The sequence below is a fragment of the Rutidosis leptorrhynchoides genome, chromosome 1, assembly GCF_046630445.1.
Source record: "Rutidosis leptorrhynchoides isolate AG116_Rl617_1_P2 chromosome 1, CSIRO_AGI_Rlap_v1, whole genome shotgun sequence".
Lineage (NCBI taxonomy): Eukaryota > Viridiplantae > Streptophyta > Magnoliopsida > Asterales > Asteraceae > Rutidosis > Rutidosis leptorrhynchoides.
Genome location: NC_092333.1, coordinates 82,478,238 through 82,491,911, shown reverse-complemented (window position 1 = coordinate 82,491,911; position 13,674 = coordinate 82,478,238). Strand labels below are relative to the sequence as shown.

Sequence of the window (13,674 nt, the reverse complement as noted above, 5' to 3'; positions counted from 1 at the left end):
CTAGCCATGGTCGGTCACACTTCTTCAAATTTGATAAAGTTCTTGTGTATAAAGTTGCACAAAACCTTCTCTTTTTGGTATACGGACCAAACTCTATGTTATTATCTCTTTTATGACCCTTCTCAACCAAAAGTTTAATCTCATTAGAATTAAGTCCTTCTCAATTTCTCGGGTCAAATATATCAACAATGTTATGTATCACATCTTCTTCATTTATATTTGTCTCAACGTGTTCATCTATTTCCGCCTCTTGTTCATCAATATGCTTTTGCCCTTCAGTTTCTTCTAGATTTACTTGTACATGCTCGTGCTCTTTAAGAGTCGATTTACTCAAATACTTTTCTAGTGCACCAGCTTGAGATTTTTTCATATCATCGTCTAGTTTTTTTTTCTCTTACGTTTTTCACAACCGGATAATTGTTTAGGCGCCATCCTTAATTCTATTTACCAAATCTATAAGACAATAACCATAAAACAATGATTGAGTCAAACTATACTCATAAACTCAAACATACTTATAATAAAATAAATAACATCAGTAAGAGTAATATAAAGATCGTCACATATATGAGCAATTTAACTACAAATAAAATAAACTATAAAGGCAAACTAAGGCAAATTTGAAATTTGTATGAAAAGTTTCAAGCTTGAACAGTTTATAGCACAAAAATAACTATCAATTACTAAATAATGAAATAACAAACCCCCAAAGCCTTAAATAAATTGATGTGAAAGTCATATGATAAAATTTCTCATGTTAATCAAGTAATCAACGACCACCAGGTGGTCTAGGTCCTCCAACATCATAAATTTATAACTAAACATGCCAATTTTCAAAAGTCAAAAACCCTCATCTGCTCATCATAATAAAACAGGTTACACCCCAATTACGGATTATGCAAAAAGAAAAAAAAAAACAAAGCAAATATTAGAAACAAAAAAAAAACAAAAAAAAAAAGAAAAATAGATACCTGGATGCGAATCGGGATTAGCAGATGAATACGATTATACGAAGTACGAACCCTTGTTTTTCTTTAAGTCGACTGGAATTCTGATTTGGAATGGAACCGATTGATCACGTTCGTTTGTAAAGCTTGAAACAAGAAAAAAAAAAAGGCCCAAAATTACATGGACTAGTATTGAGGGTATAATAAAATTGGGTCCCTTAAAAAATTGGGCCCTGAACATATGTCTAATTTGCACCCCTTATGGGCCGCCCCTGCTTAACAGGATTAAGATCAAGAAAAAAGTGGCGATGATAAACCAACAACAGAAAAATGCAGCAACAAAGTGACCCAAAACAGGAGGGTTTTGGGCTGTTTTTGTTGAGCAGAAACACAGCAGAAACAGCAGCACACGAGCAGCAAAACAGGTCGACTTTGGACTGTTTTTGGGTGGCGTATGACAGCAGGAAACTGTTGTAGGTGGCGGTGGTGATGGCTGCAGAAAACGCAGCTAGATGGCGAAGGGTGAAGGCTGTTTTGGTGAAGGTGGAAGTCAACTAAAGTGGTGGTGTGGGTGGTGTAAAACTGCCGAACAAATGCAAGGAGATGAAGAGAGACTTTCAAGTGATTTTGTGATGCAACTTATGAAGAAAACAAGGAGCAAGGGGTCTTTTTATAGTGTGTTTTAGACTCATGATCATACTAGGATTGCTAAGGGATAAGCTTGAAAAGGGATTGAAACTAGAATTAGTTTAGGGAGTTAGAACTGGATTAGGATTAGACTAATTGTAACTAGCTTAGGATTAGATTACTTAATTGTTAAGTTTTTTTTTTTTTTTACTTGGCCGACCCATTTTTACTCTTTATATAATTTTTTTTTCAGTTCCTATTTATATTTATATAATTTATATATATTTTTTATTTCTTTTATTTAGGATAAGTTTAAATTTTTAGTCCATGACTTTTGTTAGATTTTATTTACTTCCCAAAAATTTTTAATCTATATAATTGTCACCTTTTAAATTATTACATATAGATTATATATATAAAATATCACATAATGCATAAACTTTAATTGACAGGTAGTGTTGATCAAAAATTACTATTTAATCAACGTGTTGTTAAATAAAGTTTACGAGCACAAAAAGTCTTAAGAGTAAAATAGTAAAAACAGAAATGGAAAAATGAGGGTCGTTATACAAGGTTCACCTTGCGTCTAACGCAAGTTCGCAAGGACAACCTTGCGCCTACGCAAGGTCGCAAGGACTACCTTGCGCATACCCAACGCAAGGACTACCTTGCGACCCACACAAGGATGCAAGGTTGACCTTGCGCCTGGCGCAAGGACGCAAATTCCTTCTTGCGTTATATTATAACCTGCTATGTTCAGAACATAATCTGCTGTATATTATGTACTAATCTAACAATAAAGAATATTGATAGTAACTAACCATAACATGTAAAAGTTTTAGGTACTCAAACACAGAAAAAGTTTCAGCTAATGAACGCTTCCAAAATAAAGCTCTCGGTACTCCATTTTTGTCAGTTTTGGTAGCAAAACTCTTAATGGTACGACTGTATGCCTCGAGGATTCAAATCTTAAATGCCCACATAAAACCCGCCAAAGTGTATGCCTTTCCACTCCCACTCTCTAACTGGCTTTCCCGAACTTCAAAACCTTCACTAACGGCTGAGTAAGTAGCATCCCAAATACGAGACCCTCATGGGTTCACGTTCACCTTATTGAAATCTTCAACCAACCATATAAACTGCTTATTAACTACATGTATCCCCTGCTTCCCCATAAACGCTCTCTCTACAATCAAAATTATAGCTAGTCGAACGATATCATCGTCACTAACCTTTACATCACCTTGTTTTTTTTTTTTTTTTGATAAGGATGCTTTGTATATCATTAACCAAAATGTTGGTGGCATCAGCACGCTTTGGAAAACAACGCCGTCTAATGGGCGCGGTCTTAGATTCATAATTGCGAGGGATGTAATGTGCCATGTCCGTCCGGCTACCAAACTAAAATCCGATGAATAAACAAAATTCATGCCGACCAAATCTAATCATAAAATTTGGAGAAAAAGTAAACCATATATCTTGTTCCCCTTCCGGGTACTTAGTAGCATCTAATTTTGTCGGACGCTCACTTTTCTGTTGCTCAGTCAACAATTTCTGGACCTGAGGTATCATGGTCAACATATTCTTCATGGTTAATTTACCTTCCACATAGCCCTGTAAAAGTCAGAAGAACATCAGCAGAAAAAACAAAGAGACGCAAGACGCAAGACGCAAGATTAAGCTTGCGTGCCAATAGTAAGCGACGCAAGAACGCAAGGTGAACCTTACGTGCATCATGCAAGCAAGACGCAAGGACTACCTTGCGTGCAACTTATAAAGAGACGCAAGATGCAAGGTTAACCTTGCGTGCACATGTAAGGTTAACCTTGCATTCTTATTTCATCCGGGACGCAAGGACGCAAAAATAACCTTGTGTCCAAAATGAGCAATACGCAAGGTAAACCTTGCGCCTAAATAACAACCGAGTTATACTACTCAAAACTAGCAAAAAGACATAGGTATCGTACGCAATCTCAATAATATACAAACAAAATCACAAAATACAAATACATTTCGCTGAGACATTTTATCGAACGGTTGGCGTGCAAAAAGCATGTTTTGGCACAAAGATCGAAGAAAACTAACATAGATCGGAAAATATAACATAGATCGAAGAAAACTAACATGTTCTTGAGCCATACTGAGCGATGATGGTGGTTCGATGATGGTGGTGGCGTAGTCGATCGTTTGTACTTTCGAAGATGGTGGTGGTGTAAGGATGCGGCTTAGCGACGATGAAGATGGAAGGATGAAGATGATCTAGTAAGTATGAAGATGTGAGAATGAAGATGAAGATTTTGCGAGTGATTGCGAGTGTTTGCGAATTGCGAGTATATAAGGACGAATATGACGATTTTGCGAGTAACGAGCGAGTGGGCACCAGAGAGCTTGCATATGTGTGTGGTTGTGAGGGTGTACAGTGAACGCAAAGTGATTATTTAACCTAGCTTTTTTTTAGGAAAGACGCAAGGTCGCAATGACGCAAGGTCGCAAGGATGCAAGAGCGCAAGGCCTCTTGCACCTTGCGAGGGCAAATTGTTAAAGTTTTTTTTTATGGGCTGTCAGTCAACAAGCTTAAAAAAAATGGGCATTTTAGTGATATTTCCGTGTATTTTGAAATTGATATAAATTTATTGGACCTAATGGGTCGGCCTACGAATTTTGGAGGCCCATATAAAGCCATACAGGCTGTATTCCGGAGCCCAAATTAAATATCCAAAGTCGACGGACGCCACACCACTCAAAATTACAATTTACACAACACCTTCCCCTCCTATTTCAATTTCTTTCCTTTTTATTTTATCTTTAAAAAAATCCCAATCCCAATTCCGGCTACTTTCACGTCCACAGAGAGATACATACATAATCATATATACACACACATATATCGTCATATTAAAAGTTTGATCATCTTCAAGCTCAATACTTCATCAAAATCATATCAATCAATCACACAAGACACCGGTCAAGATTCATTCACTTCTCCCGTTCAGCTGGTACAAATTATTCTCCATTCCGATTTTTATTTCATTTTAATTTCGCATTAATTGAAATTTCGTTTTTAGCTTTCCTAATATGATAATAGTTGCGCCTTTCAATTGCGAACGAATTATACATGTTTGATGGGTTAGTTGGGCGTAATTTTGTTTTCTTAGGGTAGTTAGTGTTTTTGGGGGGGTTTTTGAGAACTAGGGTTTGTGATGAAAAGCCGATCGCATAGGTTACCGACGATTTCGGACACACCGGATGACTGGGTGGATGAGTCATGGGTGGTGGATTGTGTTTGTGGAGTTAATTTTGATGATGGTGAGGAAATGGTTGATTGTGATGAATGTGGTGTGTGGGTGCACACCAGGTGTTCGAGATATGTCAAGAGCGAAAAATTGTTTGCTTGTGATAAGTGTAAAAGTAAGAGGCTTAGGAAAGAGAGTGAAGAAACGGAAGTTGCACAATTGTTAGTTGAATTGCCTACTAAAACGTTGAGAATGGATAATCCGTATCCGTTGAGTTTCCCGGGTCAAAATTTGTTTCATGTACGGACGGAGGTTCCTATGGAAGAAAAGGTGCATGTGCACGGTGTACCTGGTGGTGATACTGCTTTGTTTAACGGGGCTTCTTCACTTTTCGGTCCTGAACTTTGGAAATGTACGGGTTATGTTCCTAAAAAGTTTAATCATCAATATCGGGAGTTCCCTTGTTGGGATAACAGGCGTGATGATGACAATGATGATGATAAGAAAAGGAAAGAGGATAATGAAAATCGTGCTAACAATGGGGCAGATGCGTTGTTTTCGTTGTCAAAGGAGAATGGTGAATTGAAAACTCAAGTTAATGGTGTAGGTCGGTTGGATATGGGCCCACCAAGTGGTGTTATGAAAATGCAACAGGTTGAAATCTATGAAGGTAGACGAGTGAGAAAGGAACGTAGTTCAGTTAAGCCAATTGTGTTTCGTTCAGGCAGCCATGGGGATCAAAACAGGAAGAAAAATGCCAAATCTATGGAGAAAGATGGGGATAGTAAAAAGAAAAAGCATCATTATTCTGATAAAGGTAATCTTTTAAAACTTATGTTGATTATATGTTATTAGTCTGCGTTAAGCTGTTTTTCATTTTTAAGTAGTTTTGAGCTCTGCAATTTAATACGTGTAATAATATATGCTCATTTTATAATAATACTAGTGCCCACTACATCGAGTGATGCAAAACAATCAGAATCAAACGAAGGGAAATCTCTTAAGGTTTTCAAGACTGATAAGCAAAGATACAGACTTGAAAAATCAAAAGTGGTTGTGCAGAACACTCATAAAACAGATGATAACAACCCGTCTTCTAGTGTACAACCTTCAGAAAATGTAGATGGTTCAACACCTGTCCCCTCAAAAGATGCAAAACAAGTGGATGAAAATGATGGAATTCAAGTTCTTTCAAGTGATCAAGTTTCTCATAAAAAAGAGGATGACATGGCATCAATGTTAATACAAAGTCCAATTGAAACTAATACCTTGAAACATGAGGTAAGTCATACTTTTTTTGCTAATATAGGGTAGCTCATGGAGTCATGTTTGAAGAGTAGAAGTCCAATTAATCTACCAAAAGCTGTATAACATATTTGCCTAAAATCATACAACTGGTTATCTGATTAACAACTATAAACAGAATAAGCACATAACTAGTTAACCACACATCTAAACATAGATGAAACATTCATAGAATCTGCTCTTTAGCTTGCCTGTATAATTGTAGTGAACTGTAGGAATGTAGGATGTGTTCAGTAAATTTTTTCTCCTAGGCCATAGCTTAGCTGCTTAGATAACTTTTAATGCTGTTTATTATATTTAAGTTTAATTAAAAAAAATTGTAGATAAGTGTGGCACTTCTTTATAACCAAACACACACTTAACTTTCATTATTTTTTGTTGTTGCTGGTGGTTGACTTGTACTGAAGATGTAGTAGTATCTTGTATTAGAATCTTTGATCAATGCTGGTATATTAATAAACCCCCTGGATTGTGTGCTTGGGTTAACTTTGCTTTCATAATCAGCTACGTGAAAATCTAGATTACTATGAACATGACATGAATGTACATTACAAAATATGTATCATTGTATTTTTGCATATGTGTAGCATGTTTTTCTATGGTTAATATGGGTGGATTTAAAGAATATCAAGTTGATAAACATATCATGTGTTAGCTATATGACTTCTAAGACAACGTATGGTTAGGTAATTTTTAAGCTGAATTGAATTTTGGCCAATTTTAACCTACTTAGGTTATATTAATATGATATAGTTGATAGCCATGAGATTATGCATTATGTCATGTTTCAGCTATGACTTTTAAGACTAGGGGTGGTTAGGTTAATTCAAGCTTAAATGCTTAATTGATATTCGGTCATTTTAAGTTGTACTATATGTTTGTAGTATGATATTAATGCCATATTAGAGTTGTATGGGAAGGGAAAATAAAGATAATGTGAGTGGTAGGGAGTTGGACTTACCACCAGTATAAATGCGAAACATGGATAATATCACTTTGACAATCTTAAATACGTCGTACAAACAAATATAAATTCATGTAACTAAGTGAATTATTTTTTCTGCTATCAGTCTCTGTACTGAGATTAAGCGTGCAAAAAATTATACGTTCACATTTTGTCAAATGCACAATTTAGATCTTTATTTGCACTAATTCCTACAGAGATGGATTTATAAATCATAAGAAACAAGCTTGTGATATTAATGATTTTTACCTTTTTACTGCATTTGTTCGAAGCTGAGCTTCATAGTTTCATTTAAAGTACACTTATCTGTAACGTTGATATAATTGCCCTTTTTAGGATGTTAATGATGCTAATGACAATGGAAGAAGTAGCTATAAAAGCAATGGAAGTCGTTCGAATACGAACAATCTGGAAAAATTAGACTCGGCTTCAAATGGCGAACTCCATCCTCAAATTGAAGTGAAAGCAGAAGAAATTAATCATTCTCTAAAGACTACTAATACTCAAAATGTTTCCCCGAGTGATAAAACCTTGGCTCAGGATACAAAAGTTCCTGATGATTCTTCTTCTGCAAGTTTTGAAATGAAGAAAGAGGCTGTATCTGTGTCAAAAAGGGTTCAAACCATTGACAAAGACCAGCCACACATTGAGACTAAACCAGGTGAATCATCCTGTGGGCCCAGCCAGCCCAAAGAACCAATGAAGGGATCGGAAAATTTAACAGTAGCTCGAATTTCTTCTGAAGCCCAAATTAAATTACATGGAACGGTTTCAATTTCAAAAGGGACACCTAGTTATCGTAAAGTGACCGTATCTACTGTTGCAAAATCTGCCGGAAAATCTTCTTCAAAACCGTCGGTGTCTGATAAGGCTAGAAATTTAAACCCGGATGATTGTAGTTCAAGTGGCAAACAGAAGTCATCCTCGGATGATGTTAAGATCAAAAAAGATAATAACGGGGAAGCTTCTGAGAAGCCTAAGAAATCTGTAAAAGACGTCCCAAAATCATCATCTACATCCGCCCTAAAGTCTTCACATTTGAGCAAGTCCTCACATGCAATTGCTACCAAAAAGAATTCATCTGATTTGAAGGATTCTTCAGTTTTATCATCCTCTAAAACGTCTTCTGCCACCCGGGACTCGGGTGATTCTGCCAGTTCATTACGAAGTAATAGTGGTGCCCACGAACCGAATAAAACTACTTCTGAAAAGATAACTAGACATCATGCGCCGAAGAATCATTCGCCACATGTTCATTCCCAGCCACCTGCAACCTTAAGTGATGAAGAGGTATTAATGAAACAATATATCTTCATTTACGAATGACTGAAAATATACGATTTCATATAATGCGTCTTTTGTTTACTGATATGTTTTTTATGCAGCTTGCTTTACTTTTACATCAAGAACTGAATAGTTCACCAAGGGTTCCACGGGTGCCACGTATGCGCAATGCTGGCAGCTTACCTCAGCCAGCTTCTGGTATGTCTACCAGCACACTAATGAAACGAACATCTTCTTCTGGACTAAAGGATAATGGGTTGGTATCAAAAAAGAAAAATAAGGATTTAGCAAATACAGTGACTAATTCTCGTGAGTCGGATCGAGGGAAAAAAAACGATAAAACTCCCTCTGGGGCCTACACGAGGAGACACGATCCTCTCAGAAATGGTTCAGTGAAAGTGGTACAACCTCCTGCCTCAACAACAGGCAGTGGTCCATCTTCGTCTAATGAAGTTAATCAAAATGCGTCTGATGGTGAAACTGGTGCAATCACCCATCACACTTTACCAGGTCTGTTTACTAAGATGTTATCCAGTGACATAGATTATAAGTTTGTGACATTTAACTTTTCATACTGCAGCGTTGCTTGCTGACATCATGGGCAAAGGTGAGCGGATGACATATGAAGAACTTTGCAATGCTGTTCTACCGGTATAATTCTTTGCTTGAATATGCTTTTATCGTTAGCTCTTCAAGTACTACTACACGTTAGTACTTTAAGCTGACCATATTGAACCATACATATACTTAAGAATGGATCAATTTGGTTTTTTGATTTATCTCTAACGAGTAAAATAGTAAATTTAGCTGTAAAGGAAACTGTTCAAACAGGTTGACAGCTTTGTATTATTGGTGATAGAACGTCCCAGTTTATTGTATATTGAAGTAATGTAACCAAAGAGCATTTTTTGGATAAACCTGACCGGACGTGACTTGTTTTGACCCGTATAGAAGACCCAAACTCAATTCAACGTCACGTTTATAATGATATCAATGTTTTGTCTCACTTTCATGATCATGTATTATCTTTCAGCATTGGCCTAATCTGCGTAAACATAATGGAGAGCGTTATGCATATTCGAGTCATTCTCAAGCTGTTCTTGATTGCTTGAGAAACCGGAGTGAATGGTCCAGATTAGTTGATCGTGGCCCGAAGGTAAATATATATCTCAGGCACTTTAGTATATATTACAATGAACTTTTATTATCGACGTGGCAAATTGAATGTTTTATAGTTATATACATGAGTGCTTGTTTTGCAGACAAATGTGGGTAGGAAAAGACGCAAGTCTGAAGTTGATGAGCCGAATCTTGAATCAGAAGATGATGATTATAGCACCGACAGAAACACAAAAGATGTAGATAATAACAATAACGGGAAACGAAAAACCAGGAAACAAAGGCGAGTTGCTTTGCAAGGAAAAGGAATAAAGGATGTTCGAAGGAGACGTAAAACAGAAGTTAGTGATGTTGAGTCTTCTTCTTCTTCTGAATCTAGTGAAGAAAGCGAGTACAGCGATGAAGAAATGCAAGAAGGGAAAACATCAGGAGGACCGAACGAGGCTTCTGCTAGCTCAGATGAGACAGAAACGATGTCATAACCTTGTTAATAACACCCTTTTAACGGTAAATGATTAGGAAAAAGGGCTTGTTGTATTCTAGCATTTGATTTGATTTGATTTTATCAATCAATACTTTGAAAGTAGGAGAGAATAGTAATAACACACTAGTATGAAAGTAATCAGGAAGGATGTTTAACTTGATTTTGTATTCATGCTTATTAGATGTGAGTTTGGTGACTATGAAAACTTATTAGATGGATGCTAGATATAATTTTTTTTAACCCTCAACATCCTAGATATGAATGTTGTTTTTACCCTCTTTTTTCTTTTAAGTATACAAGTATTTGCCATTTCTTAAAATTGTTTGCTTAACTCAACATAGATTTTGAGCATCCTCAATGGTCTTTTGCAAAGTTTTTATTATTGTAATTTTAATTGTGAAATGTATATATATATATATATATAATAAAATGGTTAAATATTACAGGGTTTCATTATAAAAATGATAGATAAATAAGCTATATTAAATGTCAAAATTCACACAGTAATATGCTTCTAATGAAAGAATTGTTGTGACAGTTTCTCTACTAGCTACTTTAAATTCCTAGATACAGTAATAATTTAAAAAATAATAATAAAATTGAATAGAAATACTACAGTTGCTCAAGTTTTGCTCCATTCTTCCATCTTTATTTATTCTTCCTCTTGTGCCTTTTTATTTGATGCCCTGATTGAATTAAATTAAAATAATTGAAAACATCTTCATAAAAATCAAACCTAGAACCCCATTGAAATCCAACTCATTGCCAATAATAATACGATTCCAACACTGTTCTTCAAAACGATTCTTTCCTGGAAAACAGAAAAAGATGTCATCTAATTAAATACATGCATAGGATTCAATAAAAGATTATGTTTACCATCACCAATATATACTTTTTAATATTTCAACGATTTTGGCCCCCTCGATAATATGTTCAAGTTTGTCACTAATCACACAATTATTGTAAAACAATGACAAATAGACTTTATTCGGTTAGTCACTAGATTAATAATATGGATACGAAATAGAATCGATTACTTCTTTTATATTTCTTATCACATTACCTATCTTGGAATATAATGATTCTCATGCTTTAGAATAACACATGCTACATTTATGTACATTTTATAGCATGGAAAAATTACTAGACTACTTTTATAAACCAAAGTGAAACGAATAAAGTGTTAAAAGAAACTTACCACAGAGGAAATTGACATATACCCATCGGAAGGATTCTCCGGCGTTACAAAAATCTGCGGCGGCGGCTGCATCCCTGTCTTATTATGACCCGAACTTCCTCCACTCGGTCCGCCCGAAAACCCAAGATCGTAAGCCGGAGTTCCATCCGGATTAAACAATCCGTAATTCCTTTCAGAAGTGGGCCCAGGCTTTAAATTCTCATTAAACAAAGCAAACACAAATATATTCAAATCATAATCAGGCATTGCAGGTGTTCCTTTTTGTTTACTAACAATTTTTAGTAAGTATTTATTATATTTCTTAGCATTTTCGGGTGATGCCCCGATTTCATTATCGTCTCCCTTGGATGGCCATCCTGTTTCAGATATTTGAACCGGAAGTTTCTTGTAACCCAAGGAACTAAGAGCTGCATACACAGCATCAATTTGTGCAAACAACATGTTGTCGTAATGTAAGTTGGTTCCAGAATCTAGGATTCCATCATTCGGTTGAAACAGAACGTAATCTAGTGACACCTGCTTTGAATTACCTGCAGATAATATATATGCAAATGTAGAACAGTTAATACTTGTTTACATGTAAAACAGATAATATAAAGTTGTCTATTTTAATACCAGAATTTGAATACATGTATCCAAAATCCATGAAGATATAATAATGTACTTTTGTATAGTACCATCCACATTGCGTATAATCAAGATTCAAGAAATGTCATATTTGTTTAGTACATTCACATGATTTCAACAAGTAAATTAAGGGACTTTTTTTAATCTATATTACCTTTGTAGGCGAAAAACGGATATGCATTGATCAAAAACGGAGAGCAATTTTCCGAAAGGAAGTCCAAGATTGGAGTAAGACAACCGATTAGATCTTGCCTGAAAGTTCCTGAAGATGGAGGATAAGAAGTTTCTAGAATAGCTAAAGAATGTGGGGTGGTTACAGTAATTTTCGAGTCTAGTTTCATGTTAACTAGAGCAGTGTGTATACTTTGCATAGCTGGAAGTAAATAACCGGAGAGTGACGTATCGTTAAATGTTAAAACTTCGTTTCCAACTGCAACGGAGGTGATTTTAGTTGCAGGAAGGTAAGGTTGAATGTTTGAGTTGACCCATGATTGACCCGCAACAGGGTCTTGTAGTTTCGATAAGTACTCATTGCCAATTCCGACGATGAATTCGACGTTGGTATTGGAAAATGCTTTTAGTACTTCGGGATTAGCGTCGTAGAGTTTGATTTTGTTGATACCGATTGATTTGACTAATGGGACTACTTTTTCGGGTGATGGAAGGTTATTGGCTATTTGGCCGTAATTGATTCCGATTGAAGATGCGGATATGAGTGGAAATGGGAGGTGAAAGAGGAGGAGGAGGGCGGCGGAGAAGTGGAAGAAATGGGTGGTGGAATTTGTCATTGGGTGGTGATTGAAAGTTGTGGTGGTGGTGGTGGTGGTGGTGTTTAAGATGATGCTAAGTGGTAAGAGTGGGTTGAAAGTGTTGCATTTGGATGTTTGCCTTCTTTTGGATAAATATTCCTCAAGTGATACAAACAGATGGTTTTGTGTTTTTCTTTCTTGCTTTTGCAAGTTTCTTTGATGACAATAAAATATCAAAAAAGAAGTGAATAATTGAAGGTGAAGAAATGTGTGATGGTCATTTGATGTAGAGGATAGTACTAAACTAATACCCATCATATTTCATATTTATTAATGAATTTATATTATAGTTGCATCTATTTTTCATTTAATCGACATATATGTAAGTTGACCTAACTAGATATTTTGGGTGTCCCTGCCCCACGTTTTTAAATCGAAAGCAGTCGTTACAACGATATAGACGAAAAGTAAGACACGTGAAATAAAAGGGGAAGAACATTTCAAAGAATTCGTGTTGTTTTCTAAGTTCAGAGTATAATCGTCTATACTCCAAGTAAGTGTTGGTTAGATTTGATTGAAACTGAACCTTTTGTGCCTTTTATGTGCACAAAAGAAACTGCAATTTTCACAACTGTTTGTTGTACATCTCTGACTCGTGACAAAAGTGTAGCTCACAATTGACCTGGCTGGTTCCGCATATTTGCTCTGTATTCATTGAACTGTGGGTTAGACGCTTGACCAATTTAACTGGCTAATCGATTTTAATGGATTTAATACAGACTAAACTTAGCTACTCAAGTGCATACCGATTGAAATTGTCACATCTAGTTTCCAAGTTCAGCACATTTCTCTGCTGATACAAGAACCCTTGAAAGGTACTTCATTTCACCTAGTTTGTTGATGAAAACAAACTACAAACATCATACAGTTGTACTGGAAAACCCATGATATACCTTCGAAAAGAGGTATTGTACTGGGTAACATAAGAAAATTTGAAGACATGATTGCTAACTGGAAGTATTTTAATCTATTACAAAAACAACATAAAGTTATCCAATTTCCGAATCCATGACACAAATAGAATGATCAAATTGTGTTTAAAACATAAGCATGCTCAAGTAGTAATACAGATAC

General features: G+C 35.8%; 2 protein-coding genes across 3 annotated transcripts; one reads left to right on the top strand and one right to left on the bottom strand.

Moving 5' to 3' along the window:
- Positions 1-4,401: 4,401 nt before the first annotated feature.
- LOC139862178 (uncharacterized) lies at positions 4,402-10,234 on the top strand. Of its 2 annotated transcripts, XM_071850742.1 has the most exons (8): positions 4,402-4,570; positions 4,730-5,624; positions 5,754-6,088; positions 7,413-8,366; positions 8,462-8,870; positions 8,941-9,011; positions 9,394-9,516; positions 9,623-10,234. In XM_071850742.1, the coding sequence occupies exons 2-8, from the start codon at positions 4,775-4,777 to the stop codon at positions 9,959-9,961; spliced, it is 3,081 nt and encodes a 1,026-aa protein (XP_071706843.1). In that variant the 5' UTR covers positions 4,402-4,570; positions 4,730-4,774; the 3' UTR covers positions 9,962-10,234. The 2 variants fall into 2 exon arrangements, with proteins under 2 accessions (XP_071706843.1, XP_071706838.1); XM_071850737.1 differs by having other exon boundaries at positions 4,402-5,624.
- Positions 10,235-10,403: 169 nt separating this feature from the next.
- LOC139862169 (glucan endo-1,3-beta-glucosidase 11-like) lies at positions 10,404-12,831 on the bottom strand. Its single transcript, XM_071850732.1, has 3 exons — positions 11,946-12,831; positions 11,165-11,694; positions 10,404-10,774 (listed from the first exon to the last, which is right to left on the bottom strand). Exons 1-3 carry the CDS (start codon positions 12,577-12,579, stop codon positions 10,700-10,702), a joined length of 1,239 nt encoding a protein of 412 aa, XP_071706833.1. The 5' UTR covers positions 12,580-12,831; the 3' UTR covers positions 10,404-10,699.
- Positions 12,832-13,674: the final 843 nt, after the last annotated feature.

Coding starts and splice junctions, on each gene's coding strand:
- LOC139862178 (XM_071850742.1), top strand. CDS start 4,775: ATGAAAAGCCGATCGCATAGGTTACCGACGATTTCGGACACACCGGAT. Junction 8,367..8,461: donor CAACCTTAAGTGATGAAGAG/GTATTAATGAAA, acceptor TTTTTTATGCAG/CTTGCTTTACTTTTACATCA. Junction 8,871..8,940: donor CACCCATCACACTTTACCAG/GTCTGTTTACTA, acceptor TTCATACTGCAG/CGTTGCTTGCTGACATCATG.
- LOC139862169 (XM_071850732.1), bottom strand. CDS start 12,579: ATGACAAATTCCACCACCCATTTCTTCCACTTCTCCGCCGCCCTCCTC. Junction 11,695..11,945: donor TCCGTTTTTCGCCTACAAAG/GTAATATAGATT, acceptor TATTATCTGCAG/GTAATTCAAAGCAGGTGTCA. Junction 10,775..11,164: donor ATATGTCAATTTCCTCTGTG/GTAAGTTTCTTT, acceptor TCTGTTTTCCAG/GAAAGAATCGTTTTGAAGAA.